Genomic DNA, 25,501 nt, shown 5'->3' on the forward strand with positions numbered 1-25,501 from the left:
GAAACTGAGGATTGATGCTACTTTTAATCATGGCAAGGCGACCGGAAACAAAACCGAATACAAACAGTGTAGCTATTCCCTCCACAAGGCAATCAAACAAGCTAAGTGTCACTATAGAGACAAAGTAGAGTTGCAATTCAGCAGCAGACTGGGATAGGAATTGATTGAATATGTCCGTAAACACACCAGCCAGCTGGTGTGCTCCGAGGACGCGGTTAGTGATGCCGTCTGGGCCGGCAGCCTTGCGAGGGTTAACACGTTTAAATGTTTTACTCACATTGGCTGCGGTGAAGGAGAGCCCGCAGGTTTTGGTAGCGGGCCGTGTCAGTGGCACTGTATTGTCCTCAAAGCGAGCAAAGAAGTTGTTTAGTTTGTCTGGATGCAAGACATCGATGTCCGCGAAGGGGCTGGTTTTCTTTGTGTAATCCGTGATTGACTGTAGACCCTGCCACATACGTCTCGTGTTTGAGCCGCTGAATTGCGACTCTACTTAGTCTCTATAGTGACACTTAGCTTGTTTGGTTGCCCACTCTTGCCAATTCCTCTTCTCCAATGCCCATACAAATACACTCATTTCTCTCTCTTTTATTTGTGTCTTCTTCCAAGTTGTTCTTGGTCTTAATTTAAGATTGTAAATGTAACCTTTATTTAACTAGGCAAGTCAGTTGAGAACAAATTCTTATTTGCAATGACATCCTACCCCAGTTAACGCTGGGCCAATTGTGCACTGACCTATGGGTCTCCCAATCACAGCCAGATGTGATGCAGCCTGGATTTGAACCAGGCAGCGCAATGACACCCCTTGCACTGAGATGCAGTGTCTTAGACCACTGCGCCACTCGGGAGCACTGCGGAGTTAATCATTACACTCTTCCTAAGCCTTTCTAAATCTCACTTCTCTCTGTTCCATCCTTAAGCCATCCCTCCTTTTCTGACGCTCTTCCTCTTCTCATTAATGTGTGTGTGTGTGTGTATATACCTGCATGTGTTCGTGCAAGTGTGTGTGTGTCTTCTAACCTCGCGGTCCAGGGGCTGTCGTAGCCACACCACTCCTGTGTCTCTCGCCACGGCAAAGTACCTCATGGCCTCCTCTCCCACGACACCAAAGATGAGTGGCTCCTGTTCTGGGTCCAGAGCCTCTAGCTGGGTCACTGATGTGCCTGACATACACAGGGGGAAACAGTGGTCAAAGGTCAGTCACAGGAAGACATTTTATTTTTGTCCAAAATGGCACCATATTCCCAATTTGGCACCCATTCCCCACTAAATAGGGAATAGGGTGCCATTTCGGGCAGTGTAGGAAAAAGTACTTAATTGTTATACTTGAGTAAAAGGAAAGATACTTTAATAGAAAATGACTCAAGTAAAGTGAAAGCCACCCAGTAAAATACTACTTGAGTAAAAGTGTAAGGATCGACGATGGTAGACGAGAAGCAGGTACAGGGAGTGAACATTTAATTATCAATGGACACATAAAGACATGAATGCTGACACAGGGAACAAATGAGGGAGCAGACAGTTACACAGTGCCTTGCAAAAGTATTCATCCCCCTTGGTGTTTTTCCTATTTTGATGCATTACAACCTGTAATTTAAATTGATTTCATTGGGATTTCATGTAATGGACATACACAAAATAGTCCAAATTGGTGAAGTGAAAGGAAAAAAAAAACGTATTTAGAAAAAAAACGGAACAGTAGTGCATGCATAGGTATTCACCCCCTTTGCTATGAAGCCCCTAAAAAAGATCTGGTGCAAACAATTACCTTCAGAAGTCACATAATTAGTTAGATTGCACACAGGTGGACTTTATTTAAGTGTCACATGATCTCAGTATGTATACACCTGTTCTGAAAGGCCCCAGATTCTGCAACACCACTATGCAAGGTGCACCACCAAGCAAGCTGCACCATGAAGACCAAGGAAGCTCTCCAATCAGGCCAGGGACAAAGTTTTGGAGAAGTACAGATCAGGGTTGACCTATAAAAAAATATCAGAAACATTGAACATCACACCATTTAAATCCATTATTAAAAAATTGAAAGGATATGGCACCACAACAAACCTGCCAAGAGAGGGCCGCCCACCAAAACTCATGGACAAGGCAAGGAGGGTATTAATCAGAGAGACAACAAAGAGTCTAAAGATAAACCTGAAGGAGCTGCAAAGCTCCACAGTGGAGATTGGAGTATCTGTCCATAGGACCACTTTAAGCCATACACTCCACAGAGCTGGCCTTTACAGAAGAGTGGCCAGAGAAAAAGCCATGCTTAAGAAAAAAATAAGCAAACACATTTGGTGTTCACCAAAAGGCATGTGGGAGACTTCCCAAACATATGGAAGAAGCTATTCTGGTCAGATGAGACTAAAATGTAGCTTTTTGGCCATAAAGGAAAACGTTATGTCTGGCACAAACACAGCACCTCTCATCACCCCGAGACACCATCCCCACAGTGAAGCATGGTGGTGGCAGCATCATGCTGTGAGGATTTTTCATCGGCAGGGACTGGGAAATTGGTCAGAATTGAAGGAATGATGGATGGCGCTAAATACAGGGAAATTCTTGAGGGGAAACTGTTTCAGTCTTCCAGAGATTTGAGACTAGGACAGAGGTTCACCTTCCAACAGGACAATGACCCTAAGCATACTGCTAAAGTATCACTCGAGTGGTGAAAGGGGAAACATTTAAATGTCTTGGAATGGCCTAGTCAAAGCCCAGACCTCAATCCAATTGAGAATCTGTGGTATGACTTAAAGATTGCTGTACACCAGCGGAACCCATCCAACTTGAAGGAACTGGAGCAGTTGTGCCTTGAAGAATGGGAAAAAATCCCAGTGGCTCGATGTGCCAAGCTTATAGAGACATACCACAAGAGACTTGCAGCTGTAATTGCAGCAAATGGTGGCTCTACAAAGTATTGACTTTGGGGGGGGGGGGGGTGAATAGTTACGTACGCTCAAGTTTTTAGTTTTTAGTCTTATTTCTTGTTTGTTTCACAATAATAAAAAAAATGTGCATCTTCAAAGTGGTAGGCATGTTGTGTAAATCTAATGATACAAACCCCCCAAAAATCTATTTTAATTCCAGGTTGTAAGGTAACAGAATAGGAAAAATGCCAAGGGGGTGAATACTTTCGCAAGCCACTGTAGATGAGGCAATCAACAAAGGGAAGGAGTCCAGGTGTGTCCAATGAGCGCTGCTGCGCGTAGTGTTGGTGACAGGTGTGCGTAATGAAGGACAGCCTGGCGTCCTTGAGCGCCAGAGAGGGAGAGTGGGAGCAAGTGTGACAGTACACCACCCCCCCCCCAAGCCCACCGAGGCAAGAAGGCCTCTCGAGCCAGCTAAGGCGTGGAAGCACGACGAGCTAGCTGAGGCACCCCCGGTTCCATTGGCGACGGCACCCCGACCCGACCAAAAACCAAAACCCTCCCTGATGCTTTGCATAGAGGTGTCAGCATTATGTAAGGATCGAGCCAGCTAATGATGAAAATAATCATGGCCTCCAAACCCTCAAGCTGCATACTGGACCCTATTCCAACTAAACTACTGAAAGAGCTGCTTCCTGTGCTTGGCCCTCCTATGTTGAACATAATAAACGCCTCTCTATCCACCGGATGTGTACCAAGCTCACTAAAAGTGGCAGTAATAAAGCCTCTCTTGAAAAAGCCTCTCTTGATCCAGAAATTATAAAAAACTATCGGCCTATATCGAATCTTCCATTCCTCTCAAAAATTTTAGAAAAAGCTGTTGCACAGCAACTCACTGCCTTCCTGAAGACAAACAATGTATACGACACGCTTCAGTCTGGTTTTAGACCCCATCATAGCACTGAGACTGCACTTGTGAAGGTGGTAAATGACCTTTTAATGACGTCAGACCGAGGCTCTGCATCTGTCCTCATGCTCCTAGATCTTAGTGCCGCTTTTGATACCATCGATCACCACATTCTTTTGGAGAGATTGGAAACCCAAATTGGTCTACATGGACAAGTTCTGGCCTGGTTTAGATCTTATCTGTCGGAAAGATATCAGTTTGTCTCTGTGAATGGTTTGTCCTCTGACAAATCAATTGTAAATTTCGGTGTTCCTCAAGGTTCCGTTTTAGGACCACTATTGTTTTCACTATATATTTTACCTCTTGGGGATGTCATTCGAAAACATAATGTTAAATTTCACTGCTATGCGGACGACACACAGCTGTACATTTCAATGAAACATGGTGAAGCCCCAAAATTGCCCTCGCTAGAAGCCTGTGTTTCAGACATAAAGAAGTGGATGGCTGCAAACTTTCTACTTTTAAACTCGGACAAAACAGAGATGCTTGTTCTAGGTCCCAAGAAACAAAGAGATCTTCTGTTGAATCTGACAATTAATCTGGATGGTTGTACAGTCGTCTCAAATAAAACTGTGAAGGACCTCGGCGTTACTCTGGACCCTGATCTCTCTTTTGAAGAACATATCAAGACTGTTTCAAGGACAGCTTTTTTCCATCTACGTAACATTGCAAAAATCAGAAACTTTCTGTCCAAAAATGACGCAGAAAAATGAATCCATGCTTTTGTTACTTCTAGGCTGGACTACTGCAATGCTCTACTTTCCGGCTACCCGGATAAAGCACTAAACAAACTTCAGTTAGTGCTAAATACGGCTGCTAGAATCCTGACTAGAACCAAAAAATTTGATCATATTACTCCAGTGCTAGCCTCCCTACACTGGCTTCCTGTTAACCTGTTTGGGCTAGGGGGCAGTATTGAGAATTTTGGAAAAAATATGTGCCCACTGCCTCCTACACCAACTCAGAAGCTAGAATATGTATATTATTGTTCAGGTTTGGATAGAAAACACCCTAAAGTTTCTAAAACTGTTTGAATGGTGTCTGTGAGTATAACAGAACTCCTATGGCAGGCAAAAACCTGACAAGGTTTCATGCAGGAAGTGGCCTGTCTGACAAGGAGTCGTGCGTCTTGCATCTGTTTATTGAAAAGTAAGGATCTTAGCTGTAACGTGACAATTCCCAGGGCTCCAATAGGCTCTCAGGACGCGGGAAAATCATGAAGGTTGACGAGGCAGCCTCAGGCTGAAACAGATTATCATCTTATTCAAGTGTCCCATTAGGTGACAATGGAGTGAGGCGCGTGCGCGATTAGCCCCCGTGGAGTATTTTAATTCGGCTGTTTAGTTTATTGCAGATTCCCGGTCGGAATATTATCGCTTTTCTACGAGATAAATGGCATAAAAATTGGTTTTAAACAGCGGTTGACATGCTTCGAAGTACGGTAATGGAATATTTAGACATTTTTTGTCACGCCATGCGCTATGCTCGTGACCGTGGATTACCATTCTGATAGTGTCTAGAACTCACGAACAAAAACGTCGCTGTTTGGATATAATGATGGATTATTTGGGACCAAACCTACATTTGTTATTGAAGAAGAAGTCCTGGGACTGCATTCTGACAAAGAACAAGAAAGGTAAGAACATTTTTCTTATAGGAAATGTGATTTTGGTGAAGGCTGAACTGCGTGGGTGTCTAAATAACTAGCCCTGTGATGCCGGGCTATGTACTTAGAATATTGCAAAATGTGCTTCATCCGAAAAGCTATTTTAAAATCGGACATATTGAGTGCATAGAGGAGTAATGTATCTATAATTCTTAAAATAATTGTTATGCTTTTTGTGAACGTTTATCGTGAGTAATTTAGCAAACTGTTAGTAAATTCCCCGGAAGTTTGCGGGGGGTATGCTAGTTCTGAACGTCACATGCTAATGTAAAAAGCTGGTTTTTGATATAAATATGAACTTGATTGAACAAAACATGCATGTATTGTATAACATAATGTCCTAGGGTTGTCATCTGATGAAGATAATCAAAGGTGAGTGCTGCATTTAGCTGTCTTCTGGGTTTTGGTGACATTATCTGCTGGCTTGAAAAATGGGTGTCTGATTATTTATGGCTTGGTACTCTGCTGACATAATCTAATGTTTTGCTTTCGTTGTAAAGCCTTTTTGAAATCGGACAGTGTGGTTAGATTAACGAGAGTCTTGTCTTTAAATAGCTGTAAAATAGTCATATGTTTGAGAAATTGAAGTAATAGGATTTTTAAGGTTTTGAAAATCGCGCCACAGGCAGCAAGTGGCTGTTACGTAGGTGGGACGAATTCGTCCCGCCTAGCCCAGAGAGGTTAACCTGTTGGGGATAGGTGGCAGTATTTGCACGGCTGGATAAAAAACGTACCCGATTTAATCTGGTTACTACTCCTGCCCAGTAACTAGAATATGCATATAATTATTGGCTTTGGATAGAAAAGACCCTAAAGTTTCTAAAACTGTTTGAATGGTGTCTGTGAGTATAACAGAACTCCTATGGCAGGCCAAAACCTGAGAAGATTTCAAGCAGGAAGTGGCCTGTCTGAGAAGTAGTGTTTCATCTTGGCTCTTTTTATTGAAGACTCAGGATCTGTGCAATAACGTGACACTTCCAACGTCTTCCATAGGGTCTCAGAGCCCGGGAAAACGTTGAACGATTTCGAGGCAGGCTCTGGCTGAAACACTTTATCGCTTTTGGCAAGTGGACACTCAGAGTACTATGGGCTTAGGCGCGTGCCCGCTTCGACCGAATGGTTTCTTTTCCTTTGTCTGTTTATCTAAAAGCAGATTCCCGGTCGGAATATTATCGCTTTTTTATGAGAAAAATGGCATAAAAATTGATTTTAAACAGCGGTTGACATGCTTCGAAGTACGGTAATGGAATATTTAGAATTCTTTTGTCACGAATTGCGCCATGCTCGTCACCCTTATTTAGCCTTTAGGATAGTGTCTAGAACGCACGAACAAAACGCCGCTGTTTGGAAATAACGATGGATTATTTTGGACCAAACCAACATTTGTTATTGAAGTAGAAGTCCTGGGAGTGCATTCTGATGAAAACAACAAAGGTAAGAACATTTTTCTTATAGTAAATCTGACTTTGATGAGTGCTAAACCTGCTGGGTGTCTAAATAGCTAGCCCTGTGATGCCGGGCTATCTACTGAGAATATTGCAAAATGTGCTTTCACCGAAAAGCTATTTTAAAATCGGACATATCGAGTGCATAGAGGAGTTCTGTATCTATAATTCTTAAAATAATTGTTATGCTTTTTGTGAACGTTTATCGTGATTAATTTAGTAAATTCACCGGCAGTGTTCGGTGGGAATGCTAGTCACATGCTAGTCACATGCTAATGTAAAAAGCTGGTTTTTGATATAAATATGAACTTGATTGAACAAAACATGCATGTATTGTATAACATAATGTCCTAGGGTTGTCATCTGATGAAGATCATCAAAGGTTAGTGCTACATTTAGCTGTGGTTTGGGTTTATGTGACATTATATGCTAGCTTGAAAAATGGGTGTCTGATTATTTCTGGCTCGGTACTCTGCTGACATAATCTAATGTTTTGCTTTCGTTGTAAAGCCTTTTTGAAATCGGACAGTGTGGTTAGATTAACGAGAGTCTTATCTTTAAAATGGTGTAAAATAGTCATATTTTTGAAAAATTGAAGTAATAGCATATCTAAGGATTTGAATAACGCGCCACAGGATTCAACTGGCTGTTGAGTAGGTGGGAAGCAAGCGTCCCACCTAGCCCATAGAGGTTAAGTCTTTACTGAAGACTTATCTCTTCAGTAGGTCCTATGATTAAGTATAGTCTGGCCCAGGAGTGTGAAGGTGAACGGAAAGGCTGGAGCAACGAACCGCCCTTGCTGTCTCTGCCTTGCCGGTTCCCCTCTTTCCACTGGGATTCTCTGCCTCTAACCCTTTTACAGGGGCTGAGTCACTGGCTTACTGGTGTTCTTCCATGCCGTCCATGGGAGGGGTGCGTCACTTGAGTGGGTTGAGTCACTGACGTGGTCTTCCTGTCTGGGTTGGCGCCCCCCCTTGGGTTGTGCCATGGCGGAGATCGTTGTGGGCTATACTCGGCCTTGTCTTAGGACGGTAAGTTGGTGGTTGGAGACATCCCTCTAGTGGTGTGGGGGCTGTGCTTTGGCAAAGTGGGTGGGGTTATATCCTGCCTGTTTGGCCCTGTCCAGGGGTATCATCGGATGGGGCCACAGTGTCTTCTGATCCCTCTTGTCTCAGCCTCCAGTATTTATGCTGCTTTAGTTTATGTGTCGGGGGGCTAGGGTCAGTCTGTTACATCTGGAGTATTTCTCTTGTCTTATCCGGTGTCCTGTGTGAATTTAAATATGCTCTCTCTAATTCTCTCTTTCTCTCTTTCTGTCTTTCTCTCGGAGGACCTGAGCCCTAGGACCATGCCTCAGGACTACCTGGTATGATGACTCCTTGCTGTCCCCAGTCCACCTGGCCGTGCTGCTGCTCCAGTTTCAACTGTTCTGCCTGCGGCTATGGAACCCTGACCTGTTCACCGGACGTGCTTGTTGCACCCTCGACAACTACTATGATTATTATTATTTGACCATGCTGGTCATTTATGAACATTTTAACATCTTGACCATGTTCTGTTATAATATCCACCCTGCACAGCCAGAAGAGGACTGGCCACCCCTCATAGCCTGGTTCCTCTCTAGGTTTCTTCCTAGGTTTTTGGCCTTTCTAGGGAGTTTTTCCTAGGGAGTTTTTCCTAGCCACCGTGCTTCTTTCACATGCATTGCTTGCTGTTTGGGGTTTTAGGCTGGGTTTCTGTACAGCACTTTGAGATATCAGCTGATGTATGAAGGGCTATATAAATAAATTTGATTTGATTTGATGCTGGTAGACAAGAAACAGGTACAGGGAGTGAAAATGTAATTATCAACGGACACATAACGACATTAATGCTGACACAGGAAACAAACGGGGGAGTCGATAGTTATAGACGGGGCAATCTACAAAGGAAAGGAGTCCAGGTGAGTCCAATTAGCGCTGCTGCGCGTAATGATGTTGACAGGTTTGCGTAATGAAGGGCAGCCTGGCGTCCTCGAGTGCCAGAGAGAGAGAGCGCGATCAAAAGTATCAAAAGTTAATGTAATTGCTAAAATATACTTAAGTGGCTTACTTAAGTATCAAAAGTAAAAGGAGAAGTATAAATTATTTAAAATTCCTTATATTAAGCAAACCAGGCGGAACAATTTTCATGTTATTTTAATGTACGGATAGCCAGTGGCACACACCAATACTCAGACATAATTTACAAACAAAACTTGTGTGTTTAGTGAGTCCGCCAGATCAGAGGCAGTAGGATGACCAGGGATGTTCTCTTGATAAGTGTGTGAATTGGACCATTTTGCTCTCCTACAAAGCATTCAAAATGTAATGAGTACTTTTGGGTAAAAAGTTCATAATTTTCTTTAGGAATGTAGTAAAGTAAAAGTTGTAAAAAATATATATAGTAAAGCAAACTACACATACCCTGAAAAACTACTTAAGTAGTACTTTAAAGTATTTTTACTTAAGGACTTTACACCACCGCATTTTGTATGCAATGTTACCATATCAAGAAACAAAAAAGGCAGTAAGCTGTATTACTTATTTCTATACCAGTACCATAACGTTCATGAAAATTCTTTTTTATTTTTTTATTTAACCTTTATTTAACTAGGCAAGTCATTTATGAACAAATTCTTATTTACAAAGATGGCCTACCAGAAGGCAAAAGGCCTGGGATTAAAATAATAAATACAATATAAATATAGGACAAAACACACATCACAATAAGAGAGACACACCACTACATAAAGAGAGACCTAAGACAACAACATAACAAGGCAGCAACACATGACAACATGGCATGGTAGCAACCCAACATGACAGCAACATGGTAGCAGCACAAAAACATGGTACAAACATTATAGAGCAAAGTCAACAGCACAAAGGTCAAGAGGGTAGAGACAACAATACATCATACAAAGCAGCCACAACTGTCAGTAAAAGTGTCCATGATTGAGTCTTTGAATGAAGAGATTGAGATAAAAATGTCCAGTTTGAGTGTTTGTTGCAGCTCGTTCCAGTCGCTAGCTGCAGCGAACTGATCGAGGAGCGACCCAGGGATGTGTGTGCTTTGGGGACCTTTAACAGAATGTGATTGGCAGAACGGGTGTTGTATGTGGAGAATGAGGGCTGCAGTAGATATCTCAGATGGGGGGAGCGAGGCCTAAGAGGGTTTTATAAATAAGCATCAAACAGTGGGTCTTGCGACGGGTATACAGAGATGACCAGTTTACAGAGGAGTATAGAGTGCAGTGAAGTTTCCTATAAGGAGCATTGGTGGCAAATCTGATGGCCGAAAGGTAAAGAACATCTAGCTGCTCGAGAGCACCCTTACCTGCCAATCTATACATTATGTCTCCGTAATCTAGCATGGGTAGGATGGTCATCTGAATCAGGGTTAGTTTGGCAGCTGGGGTGAAAGAGGAGCGATTACGATAGAGGAAACCAAGTCTAGATTTAACTTTAGCGTGCAGCTTTGATATGTGCTGAGAGAAGGACAGTGAACCGTCTAGCCATACTCCCAAGTACTTGTATGCGGTGACTTCCTCAAGCTCTAAACCCTCAGAGGTAGTAAAAACGCCTGTGGAACGAGGGGCATTCTTACCAAGACACATGACCTTTGTTTTGGAGGTGTTCAGAACAAGGTTAAGGGTAGAGAAAGCTTCTTGGACACTAAGAAAGCTTTGTTGTAGAGCATTAAGCACAAAATCCAGGGAAAGGCCAGCTGAGACTGTATCATCTGCATAGAAATGGATAAGAGAGCTTCCTACTGCCTGAGCTATGTTGTTGATGTACAGAAGAGGGAAAAAAGTATTTGATCCCCTGCTGATTTTGTACGTTTGGCACTGACAAAGAAAGGATCAGTCTATAATTTTAATGGTAGGTTTATTTGAACAGTGAGAGACAGAATAACAACAAAAATATCCAGAAAAACGCATGTCAGAAATGTTACAAATTGATTTGCATTTCAATGAGGGAAATAAGTATTTGACCCGCTCTCAATCAGAAAGATTTCTGTCTCCCAGGTGTCTTTTATACAGGTAACGAGCTGAGATTAGGAGCACACTCTTAAAGGGAGTGCTCCTAACCGCAGCTTGTTACCTGTAAAAAAGACACCTGTCCACAGAAGCAATCAATCAATTGATTCCAAACTCTCCACCATGGCCAAGACCAAAGAGCTCTCCAAGGATGTCAGGGACAAGATTGTAGACCTACACAAGGCTGGAATGGGCAACAAGACCATCGCCAAGCAGACTTTCTGACTTTATACACTGTACTCTTTGAGAGAGGTAGTTAGCAAACCAGGCCAAAGACCCCTCAGAGACACCAATACTCCTGGAAGGGTCTACCGTATCAAAAGCTTTGGCCAAGTCAATAAAAGTAGCAGCATAATATTGCTTAGAATCACCTTTAACCTTTAAGGTTGCAGTGACACATCCATAACCTGAGCGGAAACCAGAATACTATAGACATCAACAAAGCCAGTCAGTTGATTGTTGACGAGTTTTTCCAACAATTTTGATAAACAAGGCAAAATAGAAATAGGCCTATAACAGTTAGGATCAGCTTGATCTCCCCCTTTAAATAAAAGACGAACTGTGGCTAACTTCCAAGCAATGGGAACCTCCCCAGAAAGGAGAGACACTTATTGGCTTTTTCTACTGTACACTGATTTCTCTAATATAACAAATCAAAAACAATCAATACATCTCTCCAAACTTTTGTTAAATTATGAGGAGAGGTTTGAAAATGGCTTTATTAAAGCAAAGACACGCACACACAGACACAGACACAGACACACACAAAAAACACAGACAACTTTTCCAAGTCCTGGACTTTCAAACACTGGCATAGGGAGGAAAAATGTAAATATTTACACACAGCACACCAACAGCATGCCCATAAACACACATCCAGGATATCCACATAGCCGCATAGAGAGAACACATACACAAATAAAACAAACACACTTACTCTCTCACACACACACCGTGAGGTTAGGAGGGTAGAGTGATTTTAATTGGAGAGCTGCAGCGGTTCAGAGGCTTCATTCATCACAGAGTCTCTCTCTCTCTCTCTCTCTCTCTCTCTCTCTCTCACTCTCTCTCTCTCTCTCTCTCTCTCGCTCTCTCTCTCAGACAGGATGGTTAATCCAACATGCTGGACATGTGTCAGGGTAGGCAGAGTCCAGGGAATGGGCCTCGGGATGTGTGTGTATGCGTGCGAGAGAGTGTGTGTGGGGGGGTATCTAATCAGGGTGTGGGGCGGGGTGGGGGGATAGGGGCTCATTATGGTACAGTTAAACGTGGAGATAGGGAGCCACTGGGGGAGAGATAGGGTCTGGTAGAGTGACCCACACGGAGAACATGAAGGGCCATTAAGAGGATTTATTAACGTGGTGCTGTGTAGTGTATTAACCAGCATTGCACACACACTCACACACATGCACACACAGGCAGGCAAACACACACACGCACACACAGGCAGGCACATGCACACACACACACAGGCACACATACACATGACCCCCCACAAACACTAATATGCAGTATTATCTCCATACCTCCCTACCTCTCTCCCCACCACTGCAGGTAGTCCATTAGAGATAGTACTTTAGAGATAAAACTAAATAAAGCCCGTCACTTCCAGGACCTGACACAAAGACCAATTAGGCCCCACAATCACACACCCCTCTCTTTTTATTAATACACCCCATTTTCCTCATGAAAGGGAGGCAAAAAATGACTAATTAATATAACGATTTATGAACCCCTCTCATTGTGTCTAATGAGATTTATGCAAATTCCTCTGCTTTCAATATGAGTTATAATTTGGTCGAAGAGGGTTCAAATTAAGCATTTTACTGCACATTCATCAATAATAACGACCTAACTCACCCAATTCCGCTCTCTCTCTCTCTCTTCCATTGAAAAATAAATATCCACTGCATGTGGGAAGACATGGTTATGTCCCAGCATATGAGTGAAGAGTAACAAATGGTGCCTTCATACCAGGACCCTGTCTCTACTAGCCACGGTAATGTGGAAGATTAACTCCTACCAAGGGAAAGAGCGTGTGATTGAGTGTAGAACATTAAGTGTAAAGGGTTCTTTGCTGTGAGTATAAGTGAGAGTGTGCATGAGTGGGAGGTCTCGTGTGCTTGTGTAGGCTAAACGATGTATGCATTGTTTTAAGAATGTATTACTGCACATGCAGGGGTGTACATGTGTGTTGACATGCACTCTTGAGTGCTGTGTGTGTGTGTATGTGTGTGTGTGTGTGTGTGTGTGTGTGTGTGTGTGTGTGTGTGTGTGTGTGTGTGTGTGTGTGTGTGCATTCTTGTGTCAACTTGTGCACGTTTGTGTGCATGTGTGTATGTGTTCGCAAGTGTGTAGTGCAGTGAGGGCAACCTGTTGGTGCTTATCTGTAACAGTGAGGCACCCAGCCCTTTTCCCTGACAAATTATTCTATTTAGTAGCAAGTGATGCCAGTATTACTGTTATGAATGATACAGTGCACATTAACAGTTCCCCTCATCCATCTCTCGAGTCCTGCTACTCGGACAAGAGCAATGGGCTCGGGAATCATCTATCTCTTTCTCTCTCTCTCTCTTTCTCTCTCTCGTCTATCTCCCTGCCCTCTGCAACAATCTGACACTATCTATGGAGAGACCAAACCAGGCCAAACTGAGGAGAGCAGAGTGAGATCATACAAGGCCAACCAGGGTAGAAACAGACAGGGTTAAAGAAGACATGATTGGGCCATAGAGAGAGCATCCTCATTACAAATGCCTGACCCGAACCAAACTGAGCTGGTTCTGATCATTTATTTTCCCATTGTCCTTTTCAGCACAATTCTAGCAACTACAGTAACCAGGCTAGTACAGCTTGCTTTGGCTAAGTTTGGCTTAGTAGTGCGAAAATGGTATAAGTGCGAAGGCACCAATAACAATGATTACCAATTTGACATCAAATTCTGACGTTTATATACATTTCTCCAAACATCTAATTTCGAGGTTGTGCCAAATGTCACATTTGTAAGTGTTTTATACACCCTGGATTGGTCCTCCTGCTCTGCATCGTTCTGTTTCTCCAGACGTAAAATTTAGAAGTTGTTCCAAACGCCGAATTTTAAATTAAGGCTTAAGGTTTTAAATAGGGTTAAAACATTATGTTTAGACATTATTCCGAATGGTTAAGTTCAGGGTTAAGGTTTGGGATAGGGATAGGGTTAAAACCACCAAAAATGGACGTCCTTAGGACATAGACAGACGTCCAATTTCGAATTCAATCTTGAGCAATCTGGAAGGGGTAGAGGCCATGAGGGAGCTGTGTGCCTAAATACAGGATGTCGCCTCTAGGGGCAACGATGAGTGCTAGTACCATCAAGTAAACTTGGGTTTTGATAGGGCATTGTGGACAGGGGGTGGTGAATAGGCTTAATTCATGAGCTCCAGCTCCAAGGGTCACAGGTTCAATCCCAGTGATAGGCACCTATTCTTGCAACTTTTAAAATGTTAGGCTTGGAGCAACTTTGAAATTTGACGTTGGAGAAATGTGGAAAACGTCTAATTCGGCAGTAAGACCATAAGAGCTTGTTAGAATTGACAGTGTGTGTGCGCGAGTGTGTTTGGATGCGTGCTAGTGTGCATGCATTCAGACATACTTCTGCACATGCATGCGTGCTTGTGTTGGATGTGCGTGCAAAATGTTTGTGTGTGCCTTTAAAGCGGATGCACTTTACAGTAAATCACACGTGTTTATAATTGGCTATGTGTCATAATCGGAGGGAAGGGCTGTGTGTGTTTCCTCTCTGTATTAACGCATGCACCGCTAACTCTGCTGCCAATGCCTTTTCATTCATTCACTACAACTATACATATTGTACTAAAACAATGTCAAAAAGAATATTCGTATTCGTAAATGTATCCATAAATTGACACTTGATAGTCGGATAGGCTGATACTCAAAATCGTGTTTAAATATGCCTAAATAGATGTTGGCAAAATACCTCCTGCACGTTCTCACTGCAAAACAACTGCAGATTAAGAGCAACGTGCAGAGGGGTATAGGTGCGTCTGTGTGTCCTCAATTTTCAGCAGGCAGCCAAATTTGCTTTCCCTCAGTCAGATTGTGTATCAGCCTTTCATCTTTTACATATTTTTTTACCTTGCTCCACTTGATAGATATATTATGCACATTGATAGCTTGATCGCAAACGTTCTCGCCAAATGTCCTTATATCACTCCAAGATGCCGTAGCAGTAGGATGTGTGTGTTTGTCTTTGTCTTATCCCATGTCTTATCCTGCGTAAATAGCCGTAAATAGTCTTTTCGTATATATCTTCATCTCACTTTCTATCTACAACTAAATATACTTTCCTGCAACTAGTCTTTGTTAGTCATGGCTAGCGGTCTTCAACTTTTTCTTGGTCACCAGCCAGCCTTAGCTCGGACAATATCTGCCAGCCTGCACATCACGATATCAACCCAGAGCACACAGGACTGCTTCTCTCTACACATCACCGGAATCCTGCCGCTCTGGATGATTACACCGGATCATCGCAGCTAGCTAGCTGCAAACGAGTGGCTACTGTTAGCTAACGCCTCTGTCCCGAAACAAGCACCAGCTAGCCTTGATCTAGCCTCAAGCTAGGCCCATATACCAGCAAATTCTAGGGCTACAATACCTCCTTTGCCAATTGGCCTGGGCCCTTTACTGTCGATCAACCATGACTGGACTGTCGACGTGATTGCCCAATGTGGTCTCAACAGGCTATTCTGTTACGATGTCGCCGAAGAACCATCTACGAGCCCCAGCCCGCTAGCTTTTCTGCACGCCGTGTCCCCTGCTCGCCTAGCGTAGTAGTGACTACCGAACGGCACCCTGACTCACCTATTTCTGCTCTTTTGACCCTATGATCATTCGGCTACACAGCTGATGCCCCCTGGACTGTTTTAATAACACAGTACCTAATTTTGTTTACCTGTTGGCCCCAGCCTCGAACTCAGGTCCTGTATGTACCTAACTGACCCGCTCTGCCCATTCATCACCATTTAACCGTTGTTGTCTTAGCTCTCCTGATCAACACCTGTGATTTCTTTATGCCTCTCTCTAATGTCAATATGTCTTGTCTACTGCTGTCTTGGCTAGTTCTTATTGTTTTATTTCACAGTAGAGCCCTCAGTCCCGCTCAACATGCATTAGAAAGCTTTTTTGTCCCACCCTAAGTGTGTTTAATTCACTGCTTTAGCACACTCCGCCAACCCTGATGTCCTAGCTGTGTCTGAATCCTGGCTTAGGAAGGCCACCAAAAATTCAGAAAATTCAATCCCAACTACAACATTTTCCGCCAAGATAGAACTGCCAAAGGGGGTGGAGTTGCAATCTACTGCAGAGAAAGTCTGCAGAGTTCTGCCATGCTATCCAGGTCTGTGCCCAAACAGTTTGAGCTTCTGTTTTTAAAAATCCACCTTTCCAGAAACAAGTCTCTCACTGTTGCCGCTTGTTATAGACCCCCCTCGGCCCCCAGCTGTGCCCTGGACACCATATGTGAATTAATTGCCCCCCATTTATCTTCAGAGTTTGTTCTGTCAGGTGACCTGAATTGGGATATGCTTAACACCCCGGCCGTCCTACAATCTAAGCTAGATGCCCTCAATCTCACACAAATGATCAAGGTACAACCCTAAATCCGTAACCATGGGCACCCTCATAGATATCATCCTGACCAACTTGCCCTCTAAATACACCTCTGCTGTATTCAACCAGGATTTCAGCAATTACTGCCTCATGGCCTGCGTCCATAATGGGTCCGCGGTCAAACGATCATCCCTCATCATTGTCAAACGCTCCCTAAAACACTTCAGTGAGCAGGCCTTTCTAATCGACCTGGCCCGGGTATCCTGGAAGGATATTGACCTCATTCCGTTAGTAGAAGATGCCTGGTTATTCTTTAAAAGTGCTTTCCCCACCATCTTAAATAAGCATGCCCATTCAAAAAATGTAGAACTAAGAACAGATATAGCCCTTGGTTCACTCCAGACTTGACTGCACAAAAACATCCTGTGGCATACTGCATTAGCATCGAATAGCCCCCGCGATATGCAACTTTTCAGGGAAGTTAGGAACCAATATACACAGGCAGTTTGAAAAAGCTAGGCTTTGCTTTCCTAACAGAAATTTGCATCATGTAGCACAAACTCCAAAAAGTTCTGCGACACTGTAAAGTAAATGGAGAATAAGAGCACCTCCTCCCAGCTGCCCACTGCACTGAGGCTAGGAAACACTGTCACCACCGATAAATCTATTATAATCGAGAATTTCAACAAGCATTTTTATACGGCTGGCCATGCTTTCCACCTGGCTACCCATACCCCGGTCAACAGCTCTGCACCCTCCACAGCAACTTGTTGAAGCCTCCCCCATTTCTCCTTCACCCAAATCCAGATAGCTGATGTTCTGAAAGAGCTGCAAAATATGGACCCCTACAAATCAGCTGGGCTAGAGAATCTGGACCCTCTCTTTCTAAAATGATCTGCAGCAATTGTTGCAACCCCATTGCTAGCCTGATCAACCTGTTTTGTATCGTCTGAGATCCTTAAAGATTGGAAAGCTGCCGCGGTCATCCCCCTCTTCAAAGTGGGAGACACTCTAAACCCAAACTGTTACAGACCTACAGTTGAAGTCGGAAGTTTACATACACTTAGGTTGGAGTCATTAAATCTTGTTTTTCAACCACTCCACAAATTTCTTGTTAACCTGTTTAGGATAGGGGGCAGTATTTTCACAGCCGGATAAAAAACATACCCGATTTAATCTGGTTATTACTCCTGCCCAGAACCTAGAATATGCATATAATTAGTAGATTTGGATAGCAAACACCCTAATGTTTCTAAAACTGTTTGAATGGTGTCTGTGAGTATAACAGAACTCATATGGCAGGCTAAAACCTGAGAAGATTCTATATGGGAAGTGCCCTGTCTGACCATTTCTTGGCCTTCTGTAGCCTCTTTATCCAAAATACAGGATCTCTGCTGTAACGTGACATTTTCTAAGGCTCCCATTGGCTCTCAGAAGGCGCCAGAACGTAGAATGATAACTCTGCAGTCTCTGAGCAAAAAACATCAGGGGTTTTGGAGAGTGCTCCTTCTGAGAACAATGACACGGGGGCGCGCGTGCATGTGAAGACTCCATTTTCTTATTTCAGTGTTTGAACGGATACAACTTCTCCCGGTTGGAATATTATCGCTATTTTACGAGAAAAATTGATTTTAAACAGCGTTTGACATGCTTCGAAGTACGGTAATGGAATATTTTGAAATGTTTTGTCATGATATGCGCCGGCGCGTCACCCTTCGGATAGTGTCTTGAACGCAAGAACAAAACGCAGCTATTTGGATATAACTATGGATTATTTGGAACCAAAACAACATTGGGTGTTGAAGTAGAAGTCCTGGGAGTGCATTCTGACGAAGAACAGCAAAGGTAATCCAATTTTTCTTATAGTAAATCTGAGTTTGGTGAATGCCAAACTTGGTGGGTGTCAAAATAGCTAGCCGTGATGGCCGGGCTATCTACTCAGAATATTGCAAATTGTGCTTTCACCGAAAAGCTATTTTAAAATCTGACACCGCGATTGCATAAAGGAGTTCTGTATTTATAATTCTTAAAATAATTGTTATGTTTTTTGTTAACGTTTATCGTGAGTAATTTAGTAAATTCACCGGAAGTTTTCGGTGGGTATGCTAGTTCTGAACGTCACATGCTAATGTAAAAAGCTGGTTTTTGATATAAATATGAACCTGATTGAACAAAACATGCATGTATTGTATAACATAATGTCCTAAGAGTGTCATCTGATGAAGATCATCAAAGGTTAGTGCTGCATTTAGCTGTGGTTTTGGTTTTTGTGACATATATGCTAGCTTGAAAAATGGGTGTGTGATTATTTCTGGCTGGGTACTCTCCTGACATAATCTAATGTTTTGCTTTCGTTGTAAAGCCTTTTTGAAATCGGACAATGTGGTTAGATAAAGGAGAGTCTTGTCTTTCAAATGGTGTAAAATAGTCATATGTTTGAAAAATTGAAGTTTTTGCATTTTTGAGGTATTTGTAATTCGCGCCACGCTATACCATTGGATATTGGTGAGGCGTTCCGTTAGCGGAACATGTAGATGTAAGAGGTTCAACTATAGTTTGGCAAGTCGGTTAGGACATCTACTTCGTGCATGACACAAGTCATTTTTCCAATAATTGTTTACAGACAGATTATTTTACTTATAATTCACTGTTTCACCATTCCAGTGGGTCAGAAGTTTACATACACTAAGTTGACTGCGCCTTTAAACAGCTTGGAAAATTCCAGAAAATGATGTCATGGCTTTAGAACCTTCTGATAGGCTAATTGACATCATTTGAGTAAGTTGGAGGTGTACCTGTGGATGTATTTCAAGGCCTACTCAGTGCCTCTTTGCTTGACATCATGGGAAAATCAAAAGAAATCAGCCGAGTCCTCAGAAATAAAATTGTAGACCTCCAAAAGTCTGGTTCACCCTTGGGAGACATTTCCAAATGCCTGAAGGTACCACGTTCATCAGTACAAACAATAGTACGCAAGTATAAACACCATGGGACCACGCAGCCGTCATACCAACCAGGAAGGAGATGCGTTCTGTCTCCTAGAGATGAACGTACTTGGGTGCGAAAAGTGCAAATCAATCCCAGAACAACACAAGGACCTTGTGAAGATGCTGGAGGAAACAGGTACAAAAGTATCTATATCCACAGTAAAACGAGTCCTATATTGACATACCCTGAAAGGCTGCACAACAAGGAAGAAGCCACTGCTCCAAAACCGCCATAAAAAAGCCAGACTACTGTTTGCAACTGCACATGGGGACAAAGATCATACTTTTTGGAGAAATGTCCTCTGGTCTGATGAAACAAAAATAGAACTGTTTGGCCATAGTGATCATTGTTTTGTTTGGAGGAAAAAGGGGGAAGCTTGCAATCTGAAGAACACTATCCCAAACGTTAAGCACGGGGGTGGCAGCATCATGATATGGGGGTGCTTTGCTGCAGGAGGGACTGGTGCGCTTCACAAAATAAATGGCATCATGAAGCAGGAAAATGATGTGGATATATTGAAGCAACATCTCAAGACATCAGTCAGGAAGTTAAAGCTTGGTCACAAATGGGCCTTCCAAATGGACAATGACCCCAAGCATTCTTCCACAGTTCTGGCAAAATGGCTTCAGGAAAACAAAGTCAAGGTATTGGAGTGGCCATCACAAAGCCCTGACCTCAATCCTACAGAAACTTTGTTGGCAGAACTGAAAAAGCATGTATGAGCAAGGAGGCCTACAAACCTCACTCAGTTACACCAGCTCTGTCAGGAGGAATAGGCCAAAATTCACCCAACTTAAAGTGTGAAGCTTGTGGAATGCTACCCGAAACGTTTGACCCAAGTTAAACAATTTAATGGCAATACTACCAAATACTAATTGAGTGTATGTAAACTTCTGACGCACTGGGAATGTGATGAAAGTAATAAAAGCTGAAATAAATCATTATCTCTACTATTATTCTGACATTTCACATTCTTAAAATAAAGTGTTGATCCTAACTGACCAAAGACATGGAATTTTTACTGGGATTAAATGTCAGGAATTATGAGAAACTGAGTTTAAATATATTTGTCTAAGATGTATGTAAACTTCCGACTTCAACTGTATATCTATCCAACCCTGCCTTTCTAAAGTATTCAAAAGGCAAGTTAAAAAACAGATCACCAACCATTTTGAATCCCACCGTACCTTCTCCACTACGCAATCTGGTTTCTGAGCTGGTCATGGGTGCACCTCATCCACGCTCAAGGTCCTAAACGATATCATAACCGCCATCGGTAAAAGACAATACTGTGCAGCCGTCTTCATCGACCTGGCGAAGGCTTTCGACTCTGTCAATCACTGCATTCTTATTGGCAGACTCAACAGCCTTGGTTTCTCAAATGACTGCCTCGCCTGGTTCACCAACCACTTCTCAGACAGAGTTCAGTGTGTCAAATCGGAGGGTATGTTGTCCGGACCTCTGGCAGTGTCTATGGGGTTGCCACAGGGTTCAATTCTCTGGCTGACTCTTTTCTCTGTATAAATCAATGATGTCGCTCTTGCTGCTGGTGATTCTTTGATCCACATCTACGCAGACGACACCATTTTGTATACTTCTCACCCTTCTTTGGACACTGTGTAAAAATACCTCCAGACGAGCTTCAATGCCATACAACTCTCCTTCCGTGGCCTCCAACTGCTCTTAAATGCAAGTAAAACTAAATGCATGCTCTTCAACCAATCTCTGCCCGCACCTGCCTGCCCGTCCATCTAGCATCACTATCTAGCTGTCTGGTTAGACTGTAAACTCTCCTTCCAGACGCACATCTCCAATCCAAAATTAAATCTAGAATTGGCATCCTATTTCTCAACAAAGCATCCTTCACTCATGCTGCCAAACATACCCTCCAAAAACGGACTATCCTACCGATCCTTGACTTCGGCGATGTCGTTTACAAAATAGCCTCCAACACTCTACTCAGAAAATTGGATGCAGTCTATCACAGTGCCATCCATTTTGTCACCAAAGCCCCATACACTACCCACCACTGCCACTTGTATGCTCTCGTTGGCTGGCCCTCGCTACATATTCATCACCAAACCCACTGGCTCCAGGTCATCTATAAGTCTTTGCTAGGTAAAGCCCCACCTTATCTCAGCTCACTGTTCACCATAGCAGCACCCACCCGTAGCACTAGCTCCAGCAGGTATATTTCACTGGTCATCCCCAAAGCCAACTCCTAGTTTGGCCGCCTTTCCTTCCAGTTCTCTGCTGCCAATGACTGGAACAAATTGCAAAAATCACTGAAGCTGGAGTCTTATATCTCCCTCACTAACTTTAAGCATCAGCTGTCAGAGCAGCTTACCGATCATTGCACCTGTACACAGCCCATCTGTAAATAGCCCACCCAACTACCTTATCCCCATATTGTTATTTATTTCTTTGCTCCTTTGCACCCCAGTATCTCTACTTGCACATTCATCTTCTGCACATCTATCACTCCAGTCTTAATTGCTAAATTGTAATTATTTCGCCACTATGGCCTATTTATTGCCTTACCTCCCTAATCTTACTACATGTGCACACACTGTAATTAGATATTTCTATTGTGTTACTGACTACGTTTTTTTATCCCATGTGTAACTTGTTTGCGTCAAACTGCTTTTCTTTATCTTGGCCAGGTCGCAGTTGTAAATGAGAACTTGTTCTCAACTGGCCTACCTGGTTAAATAACGGTGAAATAAAACAAAATAAAAAAAGTGATTTACCATAGTAGCAGGCAGCAGCAATCTAAATGATCATACCGAAAACATGCAAGAAAAAGTGATTGGATGAAATTATGAAGCGAGCTTCACTCTATCCAATCAGAGCAGCAGGATCAACATACTGCCCACCACTAACCAATTGAGTAATTTAGACCACGCAGAACCTCTCACATGACTGAATGACATGAGAAAGATGCTTGCTGGCACCCAAATATTATTATTATTTTTTTTTTGCTGATATTTACAAATAAATACTCAAATCATAGTCATATATAGAAAATTGCCAGTCCCCGTTATGATATTCGTTATGTCCGACTACTCGGCACAACCCTAATGTATAGTATCTATAGTATAGTATAATATTGTGTCCTTCAGTATAGTAGTGTAGTATAATACACTGTATACCAACCACACTCAAAAAAATGAGGTTGGAGCAATGTTGAGGGGACTTGCTTCCGTTCAGCCACAAGAGTATTAGTGAGGTCGTGCACTGATGTTGGGCGATTAGGCCTGGTTCCCAGTCGGCATTCCAATTCATCCCAAAGGTGTTTGATGGGGTTGAGGTCAGGGCTCTGTGCAGGCCAGTCAAGTTCTTCCACATCGATCTCAACAAACAATTTCTGTATGCACCTCGCTTTGTGTACGGGGGCATTGTCATGCTGAAACAGGAAAGGGCTTTCCCCAAACTGTTACCACGAAGTTGGAAGCACAGAATTATGTAAAATGTCATTGTATGCTGTAGTGTAAATATATCCCTTCGAACTAAAGGGCCTAACCATGAAAAACAGCCCCAGACCATTATTCCTCCTCCAAACTTTACAGAAGGCACTTTGCATTGGGGCAGGTAGCGTTCTCCTGGCATCTGCCAAACCCAGATGACGGACTGCCAGAACCGTGGTGAAGCGTGATTCATCACTGCAGAGAATGCGTTTCCACTGCTCCAGAGTCCAATGGCAGCGAACTTTACACCACTTCAGCCGATGCTTGGCATTGCACATGTGATCTTAGGCTTGTGTGCGGCTGCTCGGCAATGGAAATGCATTTCATGAACCTTCCCGATGAACAGTTATTGTGCTGACGTTGCTTCAAGAGTCAGTTTGGAGTGTTGCAACCGAGGACAGACAATTTTTATGTGCTACGCGCTTCAGCACTCTGCATTCCCGTTCTGTGAGCTTGTGTGGCCTACCCCTTCAAGGTTGAGCTGTTGTTGCTCCTAGACATTTCCATTTTACAATAACAGCACTTACAGTTGCCCGGGCAGCTCTAGCAAGGCAGAAATTTGACAAACTGATTTGTTGGAAAGGTGGCATCCTATGATGGTGCCATGTTGAAAGTCACTGAGCTCTTCAGTAAGCACATTCTCCTGCCAATGTTTGGCTATGGAGATTGCATGGCTGTGTGCTCGATTTTATACACCTGTCAGAAACGGGTCTGGCTGAAATAGCGAAATCAATTAATTCGAAGCGGTGTACACATACTTTTGTGCCTTCAGAATGTGCATTTGGAAAGTTTTCAGACCCACATGACTTTTTCACAATTTGTTACATTACAGCCTTATTCTAAAATTGATTAAAAAAAACATTTTCCCTCATCAATCTACACACAATGCCTAATAATGAAAAAGCAAAAACAGGTTTTTATAATATTTTGCGAAAAATAAATAATGAAATAGTACATTTACATAAGTATTCAGACCCTTTACTCAGTACTTTGTTGAAGCACATTTTGCAGTGATTACAGCATCAAGTCTTCTTGGGTATGACGCTACAAGCTTGGCACACTTGTATTTGGGGAGTTTCTCCCATTCTTCTCTGCAGATCCTCTCAAGCTCTGTCAAGTTGGATGGGGAGCGTCACTGCACAGCCATTTTCAGGTCTCCCCAGACATGTTCGACCGGGTTCAAGTCCGGGCTCTGGCTGCGCCACTCAAAGACTTTCAGAGACTTGTCCTGAAGCCACTCCTGCGTTGTCATGGCTGTGTGCTTAGGGTTGTTGTCCTGTTGGAAGGTGAACCTTGGCCCCAGTCTGAGATCCTAAGCACTCTGGAGCAGGTTTTCATCAAGGATCTCTCTGTACTATACTCCGTTCATCTTTCTCTCGATCCTGACTAGTCTCCCAGTCCCTGCAGCTAAAAACATTCCCACAGCATGATGCTGCTGCCACCCCCATGCTTCACCGTAGCGATGGTGACAGGTTTCCTCCAGACGTGATGCTTGGCATTCTGGCTAAAGAGTTGAATCTTAGTTTCATCAGACCAGAGAATCTTATTTCTCATGGTCAGTCCTTTAGCTGCCTTTTGGCAAACTCCAAGTGGTCTGTCATGTGCCTTTTATTGAGGAGTGGCTTCCGTCTGGCCACTCTACCATGAAGGCCTAATTGGTGGAGTGCTGCAGAGATGGTTGTCCTTCTGGAAGGTTCTTCCATCTCCACAGAGGAACTCTCCCTGACCAAGGCCCTTCTCCCCCGATTGCTCAGTTTGGCCAGGCGGCCAGCTCTAGGAAGAGTCTTTGTGGTTCAAAACGTCTTCCATTTAAGAATGATGGAGGCCACTGTGTTCTTGGGGACCTTCAATGCTGCAGAAATGTTTTTATACCCTTCCCCAGATCTGTGCCTTGACACAATCCTGTCTCGGAGCTCCACGGACAATTCCTTCAACCTCATGGCTTGGGTTTTGCTCTGACATGCAGAGTCAACTGTGGGACCTTGTATAGACAAGTGTGTGCCTTTCCAAATCATGTTCAATCAATTGAATTTACCACAGGTGGACTCGAATCATGTTGTAAAAACATCTCAAGGATCATCAATGGAAACAGGATGCACCTGAGCTCAATTTCGAGTCTCATAGCAAAGGGTCTGAATAATTATGTAAATAAGGTATTTCAGTTATTTTTTATTTATACGTTTGCAAAAAAAAGTATGTTTTTGCTTTGTCATTATGAGGTATTGTGTGTGGATTTTTTTTTTTTAATCGAGAAAAAGGCTGAAACGTAACAAAATGTGGAAAAAGTCAAGGGTTGTAGTGTATATCTAATTAGATTAAGATGAATCAGTCTGGTTTAACCTGTTGGGGATAGGGGGCAGTATTTGCACGGCTGGATAAAAAACGTACCCGATTTAATCTGGTTACTACTCCTGCCCAGTAACTAGAATATGCATAT

General features: G+C 43.0%; 1 protein-coding gene across 1 annotated transcript in view; it reads right to left on the bottom strand.

Moving 5' to 3' along the window:
• cdh23 (cadherin-related 23) overlaps positions 1–25,501 on the bottom strand; it is an 834,383-nt gene that overhangs the window by 591,837 nt on the left and 217,045 nt on the right. The window contains exon 4 of the mRNA XM_045700638.1: positions 1,018–1,160. Within this exon, the coding sequence (XP_045556594.1) occupies positions 1,018–1,160 (143 nt within the window). The remainder of the gene's footprint in view (positions 1–1,017; positions 1,161–25,501) is intronic.

The sequence above is a fragment of the Salmo salar genome, chromosome ssa18 (assembly GCF_905237065.1).
Source record: "Salmo salar chromosome ssa18, Ssal_v3.1, whole genome shotgun sequence".
NCBI classification, from domain to species: Eukaryota; Metazoa; Chordata; class Actinopteri; order Salmoniformes; family Salmonidae; genus Salmo; species Salmo salar.